Source organism: Marmota marmota, unplaced genomic scaffold (genome assembly GCF_001458135.2).
Source record: "Marmota marmota marmota unplaced genomic scaffold, marMar, whole genome shotgun sequence".
NCBI lineage: Eukaryota > Metazoa > Chordata > Mammalia > Rodentia > Sciuridae > Marmota > Marmota marmota.
The window spans coordinates 5959520-5985011 of record NW_026000174.1 but is presented as its reverse complement, the minus strand read 5'-3'; the positions used below and the strand labels follow the sequence as shown (position 1 = coordinate 5985011).

The 25492-nt window shown below is 35.2% G+C and overlaps 1 protein-coding gene across 2 annotated transcripts in view; it reads right to left on the bottom strand.

Annotated features, from left to right (window-relative positions):
* Nucleotides 1-15815: 15815 nt before the first annotated feature.
* Rab30 (RAB30, member RAS oncogene family) overlaps nucleotides 15816-25492 on the bottom strand; it is an 86945-nt gene continuing 77268 nt past the window's right edge. For both annotated transcript variants that reach the window (XM_015477357.2, XM_048787991.1), the window contains exon 5: nucleotides 15816-25277. In XM_015477357.2, coding sequence (XP_015332843.1) covers nucleotides 25027-25277 — 251 coding nt within the window. In that variant the 3' untranslated portion in view covers nucleotides 15816-25026. The remainder of the gene's footprint in view (nucleotides 25278-25492) is intronic.

The window sequence follows — 25492 nt, the reverse complement described above, 5'->3', positions numbered from 1 at the left end:
TTCTAAAATTAAATTAAATCAAATTAGATAATGACTGGCCCCTGCTTCCAAATTCACTGTTCTTTCCACACCACCACACTTGTCACTACCAGGACTTTTTATTTGCTTTGATATGCCTCTTTGTTCTTCAGATACCATTTTAAATTAGCATTGCTTAAGAGTTGTAGTACCTTTGTCTGTTTCCAGTTTCTTGTCCCCATGGCCTTTCCCCTGTCTTTCTCCTCCTATTAAAATCCAAGTCTTCTTTTCTGTCGTCTCATACCCCCAACCCCCACCCAACCCAAGGTATGTTTTGAAAGGGTACCTTATCACTGATCACATTGTTCACTTGTGTTGGCTCATTCAAAATTGAGGTGTTGCCAATATGATAATATTAAGAGGTGGGGCCTTTAAGAAGTCATTAGAGCTCTTCCCTCTTGAATGGGATTAGACCTTATAAAACATGTCCACCACAACTTGGAATGGAGCCATCATTTGACCCAGCTATCACACTCCTCGGTTTATGATACAGTTGACGCAGCCACATCTATGTTTATAGCAGCACAATTCACAATAGCTAAATTGTGGAAACAACTATATCCCCTTCAATAGATGAATGGATAAAGAAACTGTGGTATATATACACAATGGAATAGTACTCAGCATTAAAAGAGAATAAAATCATGGAATTTGCAGGTAAAAGGACAGAGTTGGAGAATATCATGCTAAGTGAAGAAAGCCAATCCCAAAAAAACAAAGGCTGAATGTTTTTTCTGATAAGTGGATGTTGATCCATAATGGGGGTGGGAAAGGGAAGCATGGGAGGAATAGAGGAACTTTAGTTAGGGCAAAGGGGAGGGAGAGGTAAGGAGGAAAAATGGGGGTAGGAAAGATAGTGGGATGGACATCATTACCCTAGGTACATGTATGAAGACCCGAATGATGTGACCATACTTTCTGTCCTGACATAGTCTCTGTCCTAATTCCTAGGTCTTTGAGAACTTTTGCAAGATTTATTTTTTCTTTTCTATCAAAGTTAAACCTGTAATGCAACACAGGCATGTTTACTGTAACTTAAGTTTCATATATATAATAGCATCATCTTACCTTAGGAAACCATGTGGTCAGAATGGAGCTATTTTTAAAAATTCCCTAATAGGAATCCAATCATATCTGTAGCTATTTTCCATGCCTGTTCCAATTTTTAAAAAAATTTTTTTTAGTTGCCAATGGACCTTTAATTTTTATTTATTTATATGCGGTGCTGAGAATCAAACCCAGTCCCTCACACATGCTAGGCAAGTGCTCTGCCACTGAGCCACAACCCCAGCCCCGCCTGCCCCAATTTTAAATTAGCTAATCATGCATAGATTTTTACCCCCAAACTCTTCCTATCAGAGCTAGAGGAAGTAATTCCTTAAGAATAAATATTGGAGGACTGCCCACCCAGGTGTGCTTGCTTGCTGGATTCCCTTTAGGAGCTCCTTTAGGAGCCTTCTGCTGAGGTACAGTTTTGCCTTGCCAACCCACTTCTGAGCATGTGTTTGATATATTGCATCGACTCGGTATTTCTAACACACTTTTGTTCAGGATGAGATAGGGATCTAGTTTCATTCTTCTATATATGTATACTCAATTTTTCCAGCACCATTTGTTTAAAGGGCTATCTTTTCTCTGATGTGTTTTGGACGCCTTCATCAAGGATCAGATGATTGTATCTGTGTGGGTTTGTCTCTGTGTCTTCTATTCTATTGGTCTGTCTTTTTTATGCCAGTACCATCCTGTTTTTGTTACTATGGCTCCAGAGTATAATTTGAAATCTGATATTATGATGTCTCCAGCAGTGCTCTTTTTGTTCAGAATTGCTTTGGCTCTTCTGGGTCTTTTTTTTTTTCATAAAAATTTTAATATATAAATTTCATTAGTATTTTGATAGTGATTGCATTAAATCTCTAGCTTGCTTTTCTTAATGTGGCCATTTTAACAATAATAATTTTGCCTATCCAAGAACATGTTTTATCCCATATTTTAGTATCTTCTTCAATTTCTTTCTTCAGTGTTTTAGAATTTTCATTGTAGAGGTATTTCACCTCCTTGGTTACATTTATTTCTTGTCATTTTATTTTCCTTCTTGAATGGAATTGCTTTCATGGTTCCCCCTTCCCACACACACACAGTGGATTCATTATTGATGTATAGAAAAGCTGTTGATTTTTGTATTCTGTACTTTGCTAAATTTTTTTAATCTGTTCTGAAAGTCTTCTGGAGAAGTTTTTTTTACCTTCTGAGGATAGAATCATATTATCTACAAATAGTAGAAATGATAGTTTGACTTCTTCCTTTCCTATTCATATCCCTTTTATTTCCTTAGCTTGTCTAATTTCTCTGGTTAACACCTAGTACTATATTGAATAGGACAGGTAAGAGTAGATATCCTTGTCTTGTTCCTGATTCATGGAGGAACTGCTTTTAGTTTTTCCCTAATATGATGTTGAAATACTTTTTTTTCACTAGGTTTTCAGAGCATCACTCTTGATTACCATCCCATTTCATTAGCCAATTCTTCTGTCCTTGCTGACTGAATGTTTGGAGTGCCCTCAGATTTCACTTCTCACACCTCTTCTCCACTTATACTCTTTTGATGATGTCAGTGTCAACTTTCAATACCTCTATATGCTGTAAACTCCCAAATTTCTATATCTACCCTAATTTCTTCTGAAATTTCAGACATCTGCCAACATAAAGATTTCTATTTGGATAGCCAATAAACATCTTAAACTCAATTGGTTCTACACCAAATTCTTAATTCACTCCACTAACCAAATCTCCTCCCACAGTGTTCTCTCTATGTGAAGTGTTAATATAATACTACCAGTTGCTTTAGTCAAAAATTTCAGTCAGTTTTGACTCCTCTATCTTTAAAATACATAATCTGGGAATATTAATTATTTTAAGCATTTTAGATATAATTACAATACTATGGTTGTTTTAAAACTTCTTTTAATGATATATACTGAAATAATTGTGGACTAAGTTATATGATGTATAGATGTTGCTACAAAATATTACAAAATAGAGAAAATTTGTGGAAATATTGATTAAATGAAATTATTTATTGACAGTTGTTGAAACTGTGTCATATGTACATAGATGTTCATTATCTATTCTTTTATCTATGTTTAGCATTTTTCAATAAGAAAGGTAAAATATAACCAGAATATGAGCACTTCTCACAATCTCCATACCTACTCATATGGCACAGCTCCCCTTCTCTAACCTGGATTATAGCACTAGTCTTCATAGATTATCTCCTTTCTGTCTTTGCCCTTTTCCATCTATCCTCAACAGAGTAGCAGGTTAATTGCTGTTAAAATATGTCAGATCATCTCTCTACACAAGATACTCCAAGGGCTTCTATGTTACTTTGAGTAAATCAAAGTCCTTGCTTTTTCAACCAAGGCATTACAATCTCTGCCATCACTTCCCCTCAACCCTCACCTACCCTTTGCCTCATTCATTTTGTTTTAGCCATACTGGAATCCTTAATGCTCCTGGAGCAACAGAATTCTTTGGCCTTGGAGACTACACATTCTATCCTTTCTGCCTAGAGACTTTTCACCAAGTTCTACACATTGTTCCTTTCCTCATTTCCTTCAAGTCTGTTTTCAAATGGCACATTATCAATGAGAGCTTCCCTTGACCATCTAATTAAAAAATAGCAACACCTACCATCATTACATCTCCTTCTTGACATGGTTTGTTTTCTCCATAGTAATTATTACCACTTGTCTTAGAGGTATACATTTCTTTATTTTCTATCCCTCCCATACTATGTTGTAAATTAAATTCCATGAAAGTGATTTTTTTAAATTATCTTTGTTGTTGTAGTTTCAGTAACTAAAACACTACTTGGCACATAGTAAGTGGCTGATAAACAAAGACAAGCATTGAGATCCTCATTTTGATCATGAGGAAAATGAAGTAAGCAGAAGTTATGTTACACCAATTGTGCTTTCCATGTTCAAAGCCAGTTCTTAATCATTATCTTCGTCAAACCTGTATGTTTCCTATTCCAGCTGCTGGGAATACTTCATGGGGTTACAATAAAGATTAAATATAATGAGCATCAATAAGCTTTGCAGACTGTTAGTTTCAACAGTTCTTGGGGTTTCCTCTCTAAGATCAAAGTCGGAAAGACACTTGTTTCTCCAAGGTTACTTTTACCTGAATGTGAAAATACAGCTATTCTCTGGAAGCTTGAATAAATTCCAGGTGTGAAGATTTAGATAGGATGTCTTACATTATTAACATGTAGTTTCTGACAAGTAATGGGAATAAAATATTTTAGTTCATGAAATGTACTACAGTTCCTGAAATATTCAGATGTGAGTGCCTGGCCCTGCCCTTAAGCACACCCATGAGATCGTTGTTTAAATGTAACTCCATTTAAACAATGAAATGTTTCATCTCTCTGCTGCAGATATGTTTGAGGATATGTAAATATGTCAGGTGTTACATTTGAATGTGTCCCCCAAAAGTTTCTGTGTTAATGCAGGAACATTCAGAGGTGGAATGATTAGATGACAGCTATAACCTAATCAGTCCATCCAAGTTTGAATGGATAATTAGGTTGTAACTGTAGGCAAGTGGGGGCAAGACTAAAGAAGGTGGGTCATTGGGTGCCTGCCCTGAAAGGGTTCATCTGCCCTGAGGCCCAACCCCATCTGTTTCCTGGCCAACGTGAGCTGAGCAATGATCCTCCACCAAGATGTTCTGCCTCACCTCAGGCCCAACGTGATGGAGTGAGCATACCATAGACTAAATCTCTGAAACCAGGAGCTAAAGTAAACTTTCCCTTCTCTAAGTTGTTCTTTTCAGTTATTTAGGTCACAAAAAGCTGACTAACACATCAGGTATAGTCTGCAAGTTAGCAAACATTGAATAATTTAATCAACTAATGATAGGATCTTCAAGGTTTTTCATGATACTGTTTTCCAATTTGCCAAAAAAATAGTGGTTTTGGAGCATTACATTACCAAATGAGAAGGACAATGATCTGAACATTTAGATATTTGGGGGATAATCCATGTTTATATCTTCCTTCCAGTGATCTGTAATGATTTATATATGAATGAGCATGTTAAAATTTGACAAAAGTCTGCAATTTGCTCCAGTTAGTAATGGGAAAACCAGTATGCTAGGTGAACTAACCCGTGTAAATTCCCTTAGGGGCAATAATGAAACCGAATGATAAAAATTTTTGAATCAAAGTTTCTCCTCCAATTAGTAGTATTTGCCTTCCAGTGTCTGCTACATATAACTTACTAGATCATATTAGAATAATGTGAGATTGCCAATATCTGACTGGTTTTAACCTATAGAAATAGCAACTTCATATGGTTCAAATATTAACAAGAGAACACTTAAAAACCACAATGTACAAAATCAGAACAGAAATTTCTGCAAACTATCTTTTTTTATTTTTTTAGCAATGGGGATTGAGCCCAGATACATTTACATTCTAAGCACACAGTCTACCACAGAGTTACACCCTTGACGTTTTTTTAATGAAGGCAGTGAAATAGCAAAGAGCCTCATGTCAACTATAGAGAAGGTGTCATTTGATAATAACACGAAATTATAGCACATGAATTTACAAAGCCTAATACTTTATAAATGCTATATGATGACAGATATGATTACAAATTGCCCATATGCAATTATATAAAAACAAAATGCTAATCCACCATCATAGTTTGATCCCTTCATCACCCTGTTACTGTGCTCCATAACCTACCATACTTTTAAAATTAACAATTAGTTGTAGATATTAATGGGATTCTTTGTAATATTTTCATATATGTAGACAGTATCCATTGATCATACATAATCATCCTTCTTCCACCCTCACCCTCACTCCAAGCATCCTTCCCAGTCCCAGGTAATCACAATTCTACTTTTAGGTTGACTTATTTTTTAAATTTCCACATAAGACACAACATGTGGTACTTGTCTTTCTGTCTGACTTATTTCATTTAAAATGATATCCTCCAGTTTAATCTATTTTGCTGCAAATTACAGGATTCTACTTTTCTTTATTCTCTCTCCATACACACACACACACACACACACACACACACCATATTGTATATAATGTTCTACATGTGTATGTATATATATATATATATATATATACATATACACACACACATATAACCACACCACATATATTTTTTCATCATTTGTTGATAGGCACCTAGTCTGTAACTATTGGGAGTAGTGCTATGATAAACATAGGCAAGCAGGTATCTCTTTTGTATACTGACTTCATTTATTTGAATATACACCCAAGAGTGGTAGAGCTGGATCATATGGTAGTTTATTTTTAGGTTTTTGAGGAACATCCATACTATTTGTCATATGGCTATACTAATTTACATTCCTAGCAACAGTATATGAGTTCCTTTTTCTCCGCATCCTCACCTGAATTTGTTTTGTTGTTGTTGTTGGTTTGTTTTGTTTTTGTTGTTGTTAATAGCCATTCTAAGTGGAGTGAGATCATATCTTATAATTTTGATTTGAATTACCCTCATGGCTAATGATATACAGCATTTTTTTCATATATTGCCATTTTTAATTCTTTTGAGAAGTACCCATTTTAATTTGATTTTTTTAATTAAGTTTGAGTTCTTTACATTTTCTGGATATTAACTCTCAGATAAATATCTGACAAACATTTTCTCACATTCTGTAGATTGTTAACTCTAATGATTATTTCTTTTGCTGTGCAGAGGCTTTTTGGTTTAATGTTATCTTGTTTGTCAATTTTTGCTTCTGTTGCCTGTGCTTTTGGAGTCTTATTCAGAAACTCATTGCCTGTACCAGTATCTTGAAGTGATTCTCCTTTGTTTTCCTCTAGTAGTTTCAGAATTTCAGTTTTTATGTTAAGGTCTTTGGTTCATTTTGAGTTGATTTCTTTTACAAGGTAAGAGATAGTTGTTAAGTTTCAATATTTTGCATGTGGATATCAAGTTTTTCCAACACCTTTTGTTAAAGAGGCTTTCCTCTCGCCAATGTATATTTTTGGCACCTTTGTCAAGAATCAGTTGGCTATAGATGTATGGGTGCCTTTCTGGGTTCTCTATTTGTTCCATTGGTCTATATCTATTTTTATATGATAACATGCTGTTTTGGTTATGATAGCTCAGCTTCATTTTTTGCTCAAGATTGTTTTGGGCATTTGGGGTCTTCTGTGCTTACAGATGAATTGTAGAAATGTTTTCTCTAGTTTTTCAAGGAATAGCCTTAGTATTTTGATGGGAATTGCATTGAATCTGTAGACCACTTGGATAGTATGGACATTTTAACAATGTTTTACCAATCCATGAACATGGGAGGTCTTTCCATCTTTTAGTATCTTCTTTAGCTTCATTTATCTGTTTTATAATTTTCATTGTAAAGGTCATTTACTTCCTTAGTTAAGTTTACTCAGGGTTGGGGCAGTGTTTGTTTTGTGGTTATTGTAAATTATTAAATTATTTCTTTCTCAACAATGGGTTATTGGTGTATAGAACAGCTACTGATTTTTATATTTTGATTTTTGCATCCTGCTCCTTTTCCAAATTAATTTATCAGTTCTAATAACCTCTGGTAGATTCTTTACACTCTTCTATGTAAGAATCATATCATCTGAAAACATAATTTAACTTTCTTCTTTCCTACTTGTATGCCTGTTATTTTTTCTCTTACCTAATTGCTCTAAAACTTCTAGTTCTGTACTGAATAATAATGTTGAAAGTAGACAATATTATCTTGTTCCTGATCTTAGAGGAAATGTTTTCTGTTTTTCCTCATTCAGTACAATTTTGGCTGTGAGTTTGTCAGATATTTTATGTTGAGGTATAATTCATTGATACTGATTTGTTCGGAGCTTTATTGTGAAAGGATGTTGAATTTAATCAAATGCTTTCTCTTCATCTCTTGAAACAATCATGTGATTTTTATCTTCATTCTGTTCCCATAATGTATTACATTTATTGATCTGAGTATGTTAAACCATCCTTGCATCCCTGGAATGAAACAACTCAATAATGATAGTTTTTTTGTTTGTTTGTTTTTGTTTTTGTACTGGAGATCAAACCCAGGTATGCTTAACCACTGAACCACATCCCCAGATCTATCTTTTTATTTTATTTATTTATTTATTTTTAGATAGGGTCTCCCTAAGTTGCTTAGGGCCTCACTAAGTTGCTGAGGCTGACTTAGAACTTGCAGTCCTCCTGCCTCAGTCTCCTGAGCCTCTGGGATTACAGGCAAACACCACTGCACCTGGCTGATATATGATCTTTTTTATGTGCTCTTGAACTTGATTCACTGGTACTTTGTTGAGGATTTTTGCATCCATGTTCATCAAGGATACTGGTCTGTGTGTATGTGTCTTGTTGTGTTTTTGTGGGTAATATTGGACTCACAGAATGAGTTTGGAAGGGTACCCTCCATTTCACTCCATGGAGGATTGAGAAGAAAGGACTTCGGTTCTTCTTTAATAGTTTGGTAGGAATCAGCAATGAAGTCATATGTGGAAATTTCTTTTTTATAGACTTAATGATGACTCAGTATCACTACTTGTTATTGGTCTATTAAGATTTTTTTTATAACCTCTTGGTTCAATTTTACTAGGTCATATATGTTCAAAAATTGTCCATTCCTTTTAGATTTTCCAATTTATTAGCATATAGTTTTAAAAATAATCTCTAATTATTTTTTATATTCCTGTGTTACCAGAAATATAATGACCTGCATGATGTTTACTCAGTTTCCTCAAACTAGGGCAAGTGAGTCAGATTAGAAATATTAAAGGTATGAGAAATTTAAGAAATAAAGACAAGTCACAGAAATAAATGAAAAGTAGGGGGCATAGTGGGATGATCCAGCTCTGATGGGGACTGGATGTAACCACAAAATAGAGCCTGTGCTTTATTTATATGGGTAGGAACAACAGCAGGGTTCAGTGTGAAGAACTTCCTGAGGAAAACAGGATGAAAATGACAAAAACAACTTGGTTGGGCTTAGCAGGTTATAGCCTTCCAGGCTGCTGCGTTTGAACCTAGGGCTGTCTGAGACAATGGGCAGGGTGTCAGCATAAACTGAGCAAGCTCCAATCAGTGGGATTTCACTGAGAGTTCTCAGAAGAGCAACACCCCTGCCTTGAGATGGCTCAAACAAACCCATAATTCATTCACAGCTTCCAACATCGATGTCTCCTCTTTCATCTCTAATTTATTTATTTGGGTCTTCTCTTTTTGTCTTGGTTAGTCTAGCTAAAGGATTATCAATTGTGTTTATCTTTCCAAAGAACCAACTCTTTTGTTTCCTTGAACTTTTGTAAAGGTTTTTTACCCCCATTTATTTCTGCCCTGGTTTTTGTTATTTCTTTCCATCCCAAGTTTTGGTATGTCTTGTTTATATTTTTATTTGCTTCAATTTTTAATTTCCCTTTGGAATTCCTCAATGACCCACTATTTATTCAAAATTGTGTTGTTCAGTTTCCATGTATTTGTGATCAGAAAAGATATAGGATATGACTTCAGCTTTGTTAAGACTTGTTAAGACATTTTGTGGACCAGTCTATGGGCTATTCTAGAGAAAGTTGCATGCACTGATAGAAAGCATGCATAATCTGTTTAGAATGTTCTTTAAAATTTTATTAAATCCACTTGGTGTATAGTTTAAATCTGATATTTCTTATTTGTCAGGGAGAGGAGTTTGGACGATCTGTCCATTGATGAGAGTGAACTGTTAAAATCCCAAACTATTATTATATTGGAGCCTATCTCTTCCCTTAAGTTTAATAGCATTTGTTTTATAAAATTGATATTTCAACATTAGGTGCATATTGATTTACAACAATCATACCTTCTTTATGAATAAATCTCTTCATAATTATATAGTGACCGTCTTTGTCTCTTTTTAAAGTTTGTCTAAAAGTCTGTTTTGTTGGTGCATTGTAATTATACATAATAGTAGAATTTTTGATACATATTTGTACTTAACTACAATATAACTATATAGGCTAGTTAATTTTGTCCCCAGCACCTCCCATTTTCAACTCTCCTCCTTCCTCCCCCTGGTCCCCTTCACTGTACTGATCACCCATCTATTTTCATGAGACTACCCTCCATCTTTTTTCCCCTGGGTTTTTCTTTTCCTCTCTAGTTTCCATATATAAGAAAAAAAAAATATGACCCTTGACTTTCTGAGTTTAGCTTATTTTGCTTCACATAATACCTTCATGTTCCATTCATTTTTCTGCATATGATTTATTCTTCCTTATGGCTATAGAACTCAATTGTGCATATACATTTTCTTTATCCATTTATCCATTGATGGACACCCAGACTGGTTCCATAACTTGGTTATTGTGAATTGTGCTACAATAAACATGTAGCACAGTAATATAGCATGTATATCACTATGGTATGCTGACCTTAATTCTTTAGGATAAGTACAGAGAGGGATATAACTGGATCATATGGTAATTCTATTCCTAGTCTTTTGAGGAACTTCCAGTCTGATTTCCATAGTGGTTATACTAATGCCTTAAAATCTGTTTTGTCAAATATAGCTGTTTCAACTTGCTTTAGGATTCCATTTGTTTGGAATATAATTTTACATCATTTCACTTTCACTGTGTAAGTCTTTACTGGTAAAGTGAGTTTCTTGTAGGGAGCATATTGTTGGGTCTTATTTTACCCAGTTTGACAGTCTATCTTTTTAAAAAAATTATTTATTCTAATTTGTTATACATGACAGCATATGTATTTCAATTCATAGTACACATATGGTGCACAATTTTTCATTTCTCTGGTTGTACACAAAGTAGAGTCACACCATTCATGTCTTCATACATGTATCTAGGATAATGATGTCCATCTCATTCCACCATTTTCCTACCCCCATATCCCCTCCCTTCCTTTCCCTCCCCTTTGCCCTGTCCAAAGTTCCTCCATTTCTCCCATGCTCCCCCCTCCCACCCCCATTATGGATCAGCATCCACAGAGAAATATTCGGCCTTTGGTTTTTGAGGATTGGCTTACTTCACTTAGCATGATATTCTCCAACTCCGTCCTTTTACCTGCAAATTCTATGATTTTATTCTCTTTTAATGCGGAGTAATATTCCATTGTGTATATATACCACAGTTTCTTTATCCATTCATCTATTGAAGGGCATATAGGTTGATTCCACAATTTAGCTATTGTGAATTGTACTGCTATAAACATTGATGTGGCTGTGTCACAGAAGCATGCTGTTTTTAAGTCCTTTGTGTATAGACCAAGGAGTGGGATAGCTGAGTCAAATGGTGATTCCATTCCAAGTTTTCCAAGGAATCTCCATACTGCTTTCCAGATTGGTTACACCAATTTGCAGTCCCACCAGCAGTGTATGAGTGTGCTTTTTTCCCTCACATTCTTGCCAATACTTATTGTTGCTTGTATTCTTAATAAGTGGCATTCTGACTGGAATGAGATGAAATCTTAGAGTAGTTTTGATTTGCATTTCTCTAATTGCTAGAGATGTTGAACATTTTTTATATATTTGTTGATCTATTCTATATCAACTTCTGAGAAGTGTCTGTTCAGTTCTTAGCCCATTTATTGATCGGATTATTTGGGGATTTTTTGGTGTTAAGTTTTTTGAGTTCTTTATATATCTTGGAGATTAGTATGCTATCTGATGTCCGTGTGGTAAAAATTTGCTCTCATTCTGTAGGCTCTCTCTTCACCTAACTGATTGTTTCTTTTGCTGAGAAGAAGCTGTTCAGTTTGAATCATTTCCATTTACAGATTCTTGATTTTATTTCTAAAAGAGTCTTGTTAAGGAAGTTGGAACCCAATCCAACATGATGAAGATTTAGGCCTACTTTTTTTTTCTATTAGGCACAGGGTCTCTGGTCTAATTTCTAGGTCCTTGGTCCACTTTGAGTTGAGTTTTGTGCATGGTGATAGATAGGGGCTTAATTTCATTTTGCTGCATATGGATTTGCAGTTTTCCCAGCATCATTTGTTGAAGAGGCTATCTTTTCACCAATGTATGTTTTTGGCACCTTTGTCTGGTATGAGATAACTGTTTTTATGTGGGTTTGTCTCTGTGTCCTCTACTCTGTATCATTGGTCTACAAGTCTATTTTGGTGCCAATACCATGCCATTTTTGTTCTATTGCTCTGTTGTATTGTTTAAGTTCTGGTATTGTAATGCCACCTGCTTCACTCTTCTTGTTAAGGATTGCTTTGACTATTCTGGGTCTCTTATTTTTCCAAATAAATTTCATGATTGTTTTTTCTATTTCTGAAAGGAATGACATTGGGATTTTAATTGGAATTGCATTGAATCTGTATAGCACTTGGGTAGTATGGCCATTTTGACAAAATTAATTTTGCCTATCCAAAAGCATGGGAGATCTTTCCATTTTCTATGGTCTTCTTCAATTTCTCTTTAGTGTTCTATAATTTTCATTGTAGAGATCTTTCACCTCTTTTGTTAAATTCATTCCCAAATTTTTGTTTGTTTTCTTTTTTTGAGGTTATTGTGAATGGAATAGTTTTCCTAATTTCTCTTTCAGAGGATTCATCACTGATACATAGTAGTGCATTTGACTTATGGGTATTGATTTTATATGCTGCTCTTCTCTTGGTTTTGATATTCTTTGTTCTTTTCTTCCTTTCTTATTCATGCTTCGAACAGCTTACTGTATTGATGTTTGATTCTTTTTTCTCTTTTGTGTAATTACTCTTCTAGTAGGGTTTATACTTTCATATACTATCATGATTCTAGTTGTTTTTCTTTCACTTTTGAGTGCATGATTCTATTAAGCATCTTTTATAAGGCTGATCACATAGTCATAAATTCCCTTAGTTTTTCTTTGTTGTAGAAGATCTTCATTTCTGCTTCATTTCTGAAGGATGATAGCCTTGCTTGTTATAATATTGTTTGGCATTTTTTTCCTTTCAGAATTTACAATATGTCATCCCATTCCCTCCTGGCCTGATGGTTTCTGCTAAAAACTTTGCTCTTAATCTAATTGGGTTGCCCTTAAATGTGGCAAGGTGCTTTTCTCCTGCAAATTTTAAAATTCTTCCTTTGATCTTCTTTTGATAGTTTTATTATATGTACGATTAAGATCTTTTCTGATAATATCTAATTGGTATTCTCTATGCCTCCATATATAATTGTCCATGGCAATCCCAAATTAAAGATGTTTTCTGCTATTATTTCATTGAATATGTTTTCTTAACCTTTATCTCCTAACTTTGAATGTTGCAACAGTGCAGATTTTGTGTTTAATAGTTCCCAAAGATCTTTAGTATTCTCTTCATTCTTTTTTCTTTTGTTTTCTTGTTTGAATGGAATATTTCCAAAGAATGTTTTCAATCTCAGATATTTTCTTCCATTATTGTTAAGACTTTCAACTCAATTTTTAAATTTGACTTATTGAGCTCTTTTCCAAGATTTCTGTGCAGTTATTTTTCAGAACCTCTATCTCTTGCTTAATATCTTATTCCTATCCTGCATGTCTTCCTAATTTTATTTATTTATCTATATTTTCTTGGATCTTATTGAGCTTTTTAAGAATCATTATTTTAAATTTTTTGTCAGGCAGTTCATCCATTTTGACTTCTTTGGAACCTGTTACTAGAGAATTATGATATTTTGAAAGTGTAATATTGACTTGTTTTTCCACATTTCTTTTTCTTAATGTAGGGACATTAAGATTTGCACATCTGGTGGATCTAACATCTCTACCACTTATGGGATGGCCTTCAGAATCTTTCTCCTGAAAATGTGTCTTGGGGTATCACTTTGTATGCTTTTTATGCAATGTTAGCTTTATGTCAACTGGGCAGCATAGTGTGGTCTCCCTGAAGCTTCTTTAACTGTAATTAACAAATTTGGGCACAATGTGCACTATGTCACAGTTGGAAAAGGTGCAGAAGCAGCCTGTAAGGGGAACTGCATAGGTGAGATGGTAGCAGAAATTGCAGTGTCCCTATGTGCTGTTATTGTGGGATTTCCCACCCAGGAGCAGGACTTCAGTCTCTACTCCCCCACCTCCTGGCCCCAGCCATCTGCATCTGGGGGTACCATGACAAATGGGGCTTTTCTCTCCTGACTCCTTTAGTTAAAGTGCCTGCCATGGAGCTACTGGGAACAAAATGTGGTTGAAGCTAGGCAAAATTCCTCTTGGGCCTTCCTTGACTGTTCATGCCCATGGGTGTGGAAGACAGGTGGGAAATTTTTCACCAGCTGAAGTGCCTGCAGGAACAAGTGGGGAGAGGGATTGCAGCAGGCACTAAGCCCAGTTGCTCTCCTGACCTTAGGCCAAGCATGCTAGGGGCAGAATGACAGCCCCAAACCCCAGAGCCCAGCCATGCTCAAAACCACCCCAGCATAACTCTGTGTTCAGTAAAGCAGTGAAACTACAGAGCTCTTTCTCTGCCCTGCGAGTGAAAGGCACCCGTGTATGTTGTGCTGAAGGGAAGGGAAGTAAGAACCACAAGAATGGCTGCCTTCAGACAAAGTTCCAGCATGAATCCATCTATAACCTGCCATGCCCTTGATCTCAGAGGGCAAGCTTCCTGATCTCCCACTTCATAAGTGTAATACCCTTCATTCCCCTCTATGTCACAACTGTCCCCTATAATTTAGATTGCTCAGTGGATTTGAATCACTCTACTTAGCCACATTTTTTCAAAAGGTAGCTACTCATGTGGAATGTATGTGAGGTCCCAGAGATGGTATGTGCAGGGGTTTCTGACCCCTAAAGCAGCCCAAATTCAGACAATAACTCCCTTCTCAACTGCCTATAGCTTCCTAGGGGTTTTCTAGGAGATGTTGTGAAATCCTTTCCCAAAGCAAAACTATCTTGCAGATTTCCAGTTACTTATCTATTAGGCTGCAATACTGTGAGGGTTATAAAACTTTACAATAGCTAGGTTTGCCAGCATCCATGCTGATAGTTTGTTGGAACTCTCTGTTTCACACTTACCCCTACAAGGATATTTTGTTTCTCTTACTGTGCTTTTGTAAGAGGCATTCTTTCAAATCAATGTCACAGGCAAAGAGTGAGAGGCAAAGATTGGGATGGAGATGAATTTCAAGAAAAGGGAACTCTAGCAGTGAAGGTAGAGGACATCTGAAAGGCAGATTCCTGTACTTGCCTTATGCTCAATAAATGGTAAATAAATGAATGGATGAATGAATAAATGTCTTACTAGTGAGTAGGTAGTCTTTTTCTGTGAATTATAACATCTTAGGTGATATCTCTAAAAAACATAGAACCATATAATGTGTTTTAACTGGAAGGAGCCTTAAAAGTATGTTATCTGGTGCCCATATTTTGAACTTGTAAAATTTAAGGCTTGAAATAAATTTTTTACCCCACTGTCTAATAGTACTAGGATTTTTAGCTTCTCGGTGTCGGGACTAGGACACTGGTTCACAGTGTAATACTCCTTCAGTTTTATCATAGGATAAAGCATCTATCCTAGTATCATAAATAGCATAATTCTCACATTCTGAATATAGGAGAGTAGACTCATTTAGTGTTATAGTTGGAAGAGACCTTAAAGGTTATCTAGATTATCCTCTCTTTATTGAAGAGAAAACCATGATATAAAATATTGACTTGTTCCACTAAACCAGTTAGAGAATCAACATTCAAATTCATGTATCCAGATCCCCAAATCTAGTGCACATTCCACAATATGCTGAAGGATATTAGTATATTTAAAACCTATTTGCTTTTTGCATATTGACATGGCATATGACCCTCTAAATGTGGACAACAGGAAATGTTTATTTATGTACAAGTACATGGGAAAGCAATTTCCATTCAACTTTTTAAAAAATTCTTACAAATAAAAAGGTTTTGTTAAATACATTCATTCTTTGCACACAAAATACATTCTTTTTACTTTTTCTCTCAGTATGAATTATTTCTTAATAATAAAAACTTAAGCCACAATGAAAAGTCAGATGGTTTGGCAATTTCACAATCTTTTTTCAAGAAGGAAAAATTTTAAAGACAACATATAAAAAAAATTGTATCTCAAAAACGTTTCACTGAATCCTAAAAGATTGAATGAGTATTCCATTCCACCATGATTTACTGCTATCCTTAAAAACAATGCAAAAGACTAGAAATTCTGTGATGACAATGCAATTTCTACAAGACTGAAGCAGTCTTCAAGAAATTGATTATCATATCTACATGACAGGCTCATAGAAAAAAAATTATGGACATATTGGAGAGTTAGCCACTATTCAAGAGTCTCCTAATTGATCAAATGAACTAAGATCATAAGTTGCATTCCCCAAGTAGTAATTTAAGAGTTATTTTAAAATACAGACAAATGACAAGATTTGTTAGGCTAATTGCTTTTAAGAGATGTAAACACATATGCCCACACACAAAAAAATTTTACATAAATGTTCATAGCAGCATTACTTATAATAGCCAAAAAAAAAAAAAATGGAAACAACCCAAATGTCCATGAGCTGATGGACAGATGTTATATATACATGAAATGGAATATTACTTAACCATAAAAAGAAACTATTGATTCATGCTACAACATAGATGAGCCTTGAAAATGTTAAGGAAGAGAAGCCAGTCACAAAAGGCCACATATTTGAGGACTATATTTATATGAAATGTCCAAGATAAGAAAATCCATAGAAACAGAAGGATTATTTGCTGTCAGATGTTGGGGAGGATGAAGAAGGAGTGACTGCTAATGGATATAAGGTTTCTTTTGGGGATGACACAAGTTCTAAAATTAGTGATGATATTGTACAACAACATAGTAAATACACTAAAAAAACACTGAGTTTTTTACTTTGCAAAGGACAAATTAATGGTGTGTATATTTATCTTAATTTTAAAACGAAACATAACTTTATTTTAAAATATTTTGTTCAGGTTTGTTTTTTCTCCCTGCCCCCCTTTTAAAATGTTGAGTGGGGGCTGGGGTTGTGGCTCAATGGTAGAGCGCTTGCCTAGCATGTGTGAGGCACTGGGTTCGATTCTCAGCACCACATATAAATAAATTAATAAACAAAGTAAAGGACCATCAACAATTTATTATTTAAAAAAATGTTGAGTGAATTTGCAATAAATCGTTTTTCTACAGAATGTTTTCAGCTAATTGCACTCAGGTCATCAGTGGCTTATATTTCTAACAGGCTTTTTGTTAAGTAAAAAAAATTAATACATGGACATAAAATATACATTGTACCGTTAATATTTGCATGTTAGCATTATAAACAAGTACTATGTTTATATTGAAGCTTATTAGATTCTATATGCTGATGTATACAGATTTTAGTTAGATCCTATGTATAAAACCAATAGCCAAATATTAAGAATTGAGTTCATAAAACTCAATGACTAACCTGTGTTAAAATTGTGTATATTAAAGATCGACATTTTAATGGAAAGATAGAAGGGGGAAATCAAGGAATCTCTAAGTCTTCATAAAGCAGCCTCTCTAAATATTTTTAACTAGCTGCTGAGATCTCCAGAATTGTATTTTTGAATTTTATTTCATCCCTATACTAAAAGTCATGCATTAAAATGTGTGCAACAATATATAGGGCACACTTTTCCCCTTTAGATTATCAAAACTCTTCTTAATTCTTTATTAGCTGAATTTTTTAGCAGAGTGGATTTTTTTTTTTAGCTGAAAACAAATTTTACTCATGCACTAGTACAAATACATTTATGCAGCTCCTTTATATACCATCAAGAGCTCCAACCATGTGATATGTCTAGAGGACACTTCAGTGAGTAGAAATTAGAAGCCAGCATTCCAGTCATTTGATTTTTTTTTTTTCTTTAACAACAGGGACATGAAAACCCCAAAAGACTTAAGGGGATGAGAATTTTTTTAATTGTTTAAAGAAATCATTTGACATTCATTTGTCAAATAACCTACAAGAAATTTCCATTAGCATTCTGTAATTACATAGAACAAGAGAATACTTATTCCTAATGATTACATTCCAGAATGCAATATGATTAGCAGCTGTTTTTCAGAGGGCTTATCAAATTTACTATTGTTATTGAATCAGGCATAATAGTGTAACCTTAAACAAAAGCTGTGCACCATTCAGCCAACTAGTAAATTATGTTATCTGATCAGATTCTTACCTTGTGTTTTTCTGTATATGAATTTTTGCTTTATTAGGCATTTGGTACTCCAACTTTTATTTCAGAACATAGTGCACGCATAGAAAGGGGGTTACCCTTTTGGGTATTGGTAATTACATTCATCAAATATTGTCTCATATGAAATTAACTCTTAAAGCAGATCCCAACACGGGTATTCATGACTCCATTTTACCAAGGGATGGAAACAAGCCACACAACCAGAATTATTCTTCAGAAGCATACTTTGTTATCAATTATATAACTAAAGAAGAAAAATACATGTATAACAGAAGAGTTGATCAACATAAAGATTAAGATCTAAATCTGATATCAATAAGAAGCTAAGAGTTGGGCAGGGGGGTGTAGCTTAATGGTAGTGTGCTTTACTATCATGCATGAAGCCCTGGGTTCAATCCCCAATATTGGGGAAAGTGGAAGAAGCAGCTAAGAATTAACAAAAACTTTCCTGACATTGAAGGGAAGAATGATTACCACCTTAATGAGCTTTTACCATTATTTAAGTAAAGTTAGGAAAAAAGAGCAATAATAAGTTGCAAATGTGTCTCCTTAAAAAGAAAGGGATCAACCCATTTTTCTTACCATGGAGAATGGGATCAAAGAGGAAAGAGGTTTAAATTGCACTGTGAGGTATTTCAGTTCTAAGATTAAGTTTCCTGATAAGAAGGAGTTTACAACCCTGCAATTGCCTATTGAAAGAATATATCTTTGCAGAAGTATATAAAGAAACAGTGACAGTAATGCCCAAAAGCAGATCAAATAAGTGATTTTCTTTTAAGGAAACAAAAAATGGAAGTGTTTTCTTTTAAGCCAGGAAGGTTTTTTGGTTTTGTCTCTGAAGGATCTATGCTTGTATCACACCACCCAAAATCTTTTTTGAGTTTCCCCAGATGATCTTAAAGTGAATATCCTGCCTCAGCCTCTCACATAGCTCAGATCACACACACATGCCACCATGCCCAGCTCCAAAATCTTAAGTAAGGAAGACAGAACTAATAGTTGAGTGGTTACTGTTTACTGAGCACTCTGTTCTCAATTTATCTCATCTAATGTTCACAATAATGCTGATAGATCTATCATATATATATATTTTTTTCTCAAGATTACGTACTTTGCCTAAAGTCACAGCTAATTTAGGCATCTTAGAGCCCCTCTCACCTAAATTAGTGTTCCCCTTCTATACATCTCCCTACCTCAGTCTTTAAAATGTCAGAGTCATCACCTACAAAGGATTTAATCAGGAACTAGAACACAGCATCTTCAAAATTCTGCTTTAAGCTAGTGGGAACGTAACATTTTGACTTGTACGTCTCAGTAGGCCAAATTAGTGGGGGCTAGCCTTTGTGTTCTGACCTCTTATCCAAAGGAGTCAGAGGAAGGCTTACCCAAACTCAAGTATGTTTCTCCCCATACTGATTCAAGACCAGTGACTTTTTGGTTTTTAAACCAATGAAAAGCTATTATTCAGCCTAGCAAGAGTACAAGTTATTTTGTAGGAGGAATCATTTGGGTGATAGGCTTTATTAGCAAAAATTGCTTAGAGTTATCTCATTTAAAAGCAAAGGCCTATGCTTTGTTACTTTATACATGGAGCAATTTGGCCTCAGGTTTTTAAAACTCACTTTCAAAAGAATCAAGGAAACCCACCAAATGTTATTTGAGATCCCAAGGACTGCTTTATGCCAATGACTCACCAGTCCATATCACGGAAGCTGAAAAACTTAATGTTGTTTTATTTTGTGGGATCTTAAATGGAAGATTCTGCTCTGTTAAAAATGCCTATCCTAAAATCCTGAAGAGATCATTATCATTACACTGATACAATTTCCATGATTCATATAACTTACAAAAATAATACCTTTTTTAACTCAACAACTAGTTTGTGGTTTCGACACTGGTGAATGGACTGGCAAGCCAATCCCAGCTGCAGATCAGCCTCTTGGCTTAACAACACATAATCAACCTCTTCCCAGAAGGGTGCATATATTTGTGGCAGAAGAACAAAGCCTTTTTAAGAAAAGTATTAGCCATGGGTCAAAAGATACTTAATTAAACATATTATGAGGAGAAAAGTACTGTAATGTAGAATTTTAAGTTAATAGTCATTTAGTCAAACTTCTAATCAATGCTTGAATCTTCTCCACATTCTCTGTGCTCAGTTCTTATCTGTGCTCTGCTTGACAGAAGGTATTGCTTGAAGGTATTGTGGCCCCTTTCTCCCTGAAATAAAGCCTAAACCAGTGGCTCTGTAACTTCTATTCTGTGGGCCTTATTCCACCTTTTTGAACTACAGAGCATCTTGCTATAATAGACTAGTTGTATCCACCTCCCCCCAAATCCCTCAATTATTCTTCAAATGTCTTAAATTTTAAGTTCCTTCACAAGCTGGTTATTCCTCGATTTGTTTTTAATTTCAAAGTATGGCTCCTAGGAATGATTATAACATTTCAACATCATGGGACATCAGAAAGAAGTGCCATTTCTCCTCTTCTAACATTACTATTTTAGTTAGTGGTTTGAAGGTATTTCTTAACTCAGTATGAAGAAATTATTAGAGTGTACAATGTAGCAGAAGGCAGCTTTCCTTTCAAATACAAAAGAGGCTCTTGTCAGAAATGAAATCCAAAGAAAATAGATCCTATATCTTTGCTGTTAAAATTAGTGTTTAACAATACTGCTTAGTCGGAATACATTTGTCAGAAAGATGAGATGCAAAATTTTTTTCAGTGCTTTTCTCTAGTTAACTCTAAAGTCTTACAGTTACATCAAAACACACCTGTCAGAACCATAACTGAGGAAAGTAACCAGTTGCAGTTAAAACAAACAAAAATTCTAGAAAAAAGAAATGGCAAATCCTAAATAAACCTCTTCCAGAAATGAATGAGGAAGTGATCCCTAGGTATATATGACCATGAAATACACAAATTCTATAAGGTTAAGAAATAGAACATGTCTATCTTTAAGGCCATTAATATGATACATGGAGGAAAAGAAGCAGTATTTTTTATTATTATTATAGATGACATCTCATTCTGTGGCTTAGTTTACAAAAAAAAAAAAAAAAGTTTAATCACAAGACCAGTTCAAAATCATTTGCAACTGGTTATTTTTGTTTTATTTTTTTTGTTTGTTTGTTTTGTAACGGGGATTGAACTCAGGGGCACTTGCTCACTGAGTCACATCCCCAGCCCTATTTTGTATTTTATTTAGACATAGGGTCTCATTGAGTTGCTTAGCACCTCACTGTTGCCAAGGCTGGCTTTGAACTTGAGATCCTCATGTCTCAGCCTCCCAAACCACTGGGATTACAGGCATGTGCCACCATGCCCAGCTTGCAACTGGTATTCAGAGTGAGTCATTAACTGAAATTTGATGCTGGATCTGGAGGAACTATGGGACAGCTTAAAGGATAGATGAGGCAAATAATTAACCTAGCACTGTGGGGGTCACCAGTGTCCTCCCAAGGCATGTATTCATGAACAGAAGAAGAAAGAGAGATTCCAGTTCTATGTTGAATCTGTTCCTTCCTCCAACAAGTCTAAAATGATCCTAATCCAAATACCTTATTTTGGTCAGTAGCGTCTACCTTTCTTACCAAATCCTAAATCAGAACTTGACATGTTTTCAAATCAATCAAATTGAGTTTCATTTTCAGTTATTTTCTTGCCACTTTACTCAGGGAGAGATTCTAATGAAAATGACCAAAAGATTGGAAAAAGAAAAGCCAGGAAAAACCACTTAACCCAAATAATGTACAGATATTTGGCCTTTTATAATCACAAATTAAATGTTAATATAATTCAACAGATCTAATGGAAGTATACAAAGGAGCAAAAAGTCTTGCGTAGGCAAAGGAAAAGGCATGAAATCCTTTGAGGATTTATTTATACAAAGCCATGTCATTGATAACAGCAAATTATGATTTCATAGATTTTCCCAAGTCTAATTCTATAACATGAAGATGTTTTCATTGGAAGCTAAAAAGAGTTTTGCTATATATTTAAAAACTTTATTAAAAGAAGGAAAAGATCTTACCAACAATGAAAGGCATGGACTCTGGTCTTATTTGTCAGAGTCAAGCCAAACTAAACAACAATAAAGAAACTTTTTTTGTTTTTTGTTTTTTAAATCTACTATTAAATAAGAATTTGATTTTTTCCCCCTAAGGAAGGCTCATCTCAGCAAATATTGCCCTAACAATAAGAACAATTAGGCAAACCAGTAAGTTTAGGTCCTGGCCTAAGTTAAGATGACTTCATTTAATTGTATTTTTCTCAAGTTCTACTTGAAGGAGTAGTTATTGAACAACAACAAAAAAGTCCCTCATAGCACTAAATCATTTATTTGATATTTATTGCACCTGTCAGAGCTTATTCTCAAACTTGAGATACATTGGTGGACAAATGTCCATAAGGCCTAATCGGAAATTCACAGAACTAAGAAAAACAAAGCCCCACATTCTCATGTGTCCCTGTTGACAGGCCATGGATGGGTGACTATAAGCTACAGAAGACTAGAAGGTACCAAGAAAGAAAAAAGGCCAAGAAAACACTCTAATCTCATTCTGAGTCTGACCAAAGGTATATGGAGAGGGTTAAACCCTAGGGAATAAGATTTCCATAATACAAATATGGCCCAAGAAGCTGTCATTTTGGAACTAAATTAGTCCAATCCAACAAAGCCCTTTAAGTTTGCAAAGCAACTTTATTTTTAACATACTTGCTACTGTGAGATGAAGCTGGGTCATCATATGCTGGGGACATTGGAATTGTGCCAACAAAAAAGTAATAAATCCAGATTTAGGAACATTATCTTGCAGTTTAAAAAATAGGTTCTGCCCACCTTGATTAACTTATTTTTTGATACTTTAATTGCTGACTTAGTGGAAAAGATGAGGAGGGAAAGGCAATAATTATAAATTATTTAGGTTTTTATTAAAGTTTTTTTTTTTCTTCTGTAGAGACAGATTCTAAAATAAAGTTCAAGCTTCTGGGATCTGCTTTTCTTTCCCATAGAATCATGAAAAACACAGTGAGGCCAATCAGAAGAATCAGTCTCTTAATGATATATGTAATTCCATGTGCAAGAGATTGGTCATGCTGAAACCTGATACAGAAATGCTAAAAATGCTTTATCAATACTGTGTTCTACATGACTCATTTCTTTATAATTAAATAGCTTTCAAACATCAACATATCAGGACCGAGATTGTCACCATCTCCAGCAACAGCAGAATTACATATAATACCCTTATTCCATTACTTAGCATCAATCAGGTATGCTAAGCAGCAAGCTACAGAAACATCTGACAGCATCAATAGCATTCAGGTTTAATTACTTTCCCAATTTGCATTTATATCAGTGAACAAATTGGAAAGTATCAAAGTATGGCACTGAAGAAACAGCAACACAGATTGAGCAGCACATCTTGCATTTTGAGTCCTCTTTTAAAACTGGCTAAGTAAAGGCATATATACCTCCTTTGAATTGGAGGAGTAACACATGCATATCAGGAAGGGAGAAAAAGAGGACCAAAAGGGAGACCAAGACAGAGAGGAAAAGAGAAAGAAACAGGAAGTTTCATGAGTCAGAGAGTAACCTTATTATAAAGAGATGATAAATGACAGCTCAACCTGCTTCCACAGCAGAATTTTTTTAAGGTTATTGAAGATACAAAAATGATTTGTTAGGCTTTTCATCTGTTGCTACTCGTACTTTTGCTAAAAATATCTACAAAAATCCTAAGCCTTGGTTTGTCCAAGAAGGATAGTACCAGAAAGTAAAAGATGTGACCTGTTATCAAGGACTGTGCTCTGCTTGGAATCCTGTTCTGCAGTCCATTAATCCACAGTATTTTGGTCATATCTTGTCTGTTTTCTCACACTATTAGTAATGTCTAAGAACTAATCTTTTATAGTAGAATATCATCAGTCATTTATACTTTTTTAATTTTCAAACTTTTACTTAAAGGGCAGGAAAGATTAGAGAAGAAAATTTAGAGATTTGAAGGGGAACATGAAAGAAAAAGTATTCTCTTCCTAGAAATTCATTCTAGAAAAGATAGTAATGAGACTTTGAAAAAGAGTGCCGATTCATGGAATTCCCCCATTTTTTTTTTTTTATTTCTGTGTAATACATTTAAGGACATCAATGTACTAAAATGTTTGGTCTGTGAAATAGCAGAATCATTAGCACCAAAAGGAGTCATGGAGCTTATATATAATTAAAACAATGATTGTTTTTGTTGGTCATGGGTAAAGGTTTCATATAATTTTTACATCCGAAAGTTCTTGAAAGTGCCTGTGGACAAAAGAAATAACACTTTTCAGAATCTCCATGGGGTCATCATTATACACCACAGAGAGTACTTGGCCTTCCCAGTTTTGGTTTACCTGGTAGACAAGAAAACCAGGGCCACCAGAATATCATCATTGAAGCCCTAGAGAACAGCCCCCACATGCGCTTACTGATGTGCAGGAGGAATCCCTACAGTACGCTTCCCCCTGGACTGTGTTCAGGAATGCGCTTTTACTTGCTTTTTAAAAAAAACAAAAGCAACATGCTCTGCAGATCATGGAGCGCCTAGTGCAATTTTCTTCTCACTCTAACTCCAGACTGCAAAAGGATGAAACCATTATGTGTTCTGCTAATGCTGGCCTGTGGACGAGGCCCTTGGCCTGCCATGCTTTGTAAGCTCAGGAGCCCACAGGAGTCAGAGGGTCCCAGAGCAGGAGCCACAGTCATCGTCTGATCTCCCCAGCAACTCGTGGCCCATCGGGGCAGCTGCTGATTCCTTTTGCTTCTCCTTGCCTCAGCTGTTAGTTGAAATTACAACAAGTCAAATAGCTGATGCTTTTCCCTTCTCCAGGGAGGGGTGAAGATACATTGTTCACCAGTGTGTTCTGTCTGGCTTCGCTGATAAGTCGGCATGCTAAGTCAAGGAAGAGTTTCTCCACATTATCAGATTCCTTGGCTGAAGTCTCCAGATAATACATGTCCTGAGCTTCTGAGAATTCTTCTGCTCTCTGCTGGGAGACCTCTCTCCTTTCAGCCAGGTCAATCTTGTTTCCTATAACAGTGGTATGATCAAAGAAAGAATCAACACTTGACTTTCTGCCAGCTCAGAAGCATAAAAATTAACTTCCAGATCTGAAGTCAAGCCAGACAGATGGGCTAGTAAAGCAAAGCAAATGTGACTGTGATTACTGGAATGTTTCTTTTAAAATATTAGCACTATTTATAATGACAAAGAACTGGAAACAACCCCAATGTCCATTAGTAGGG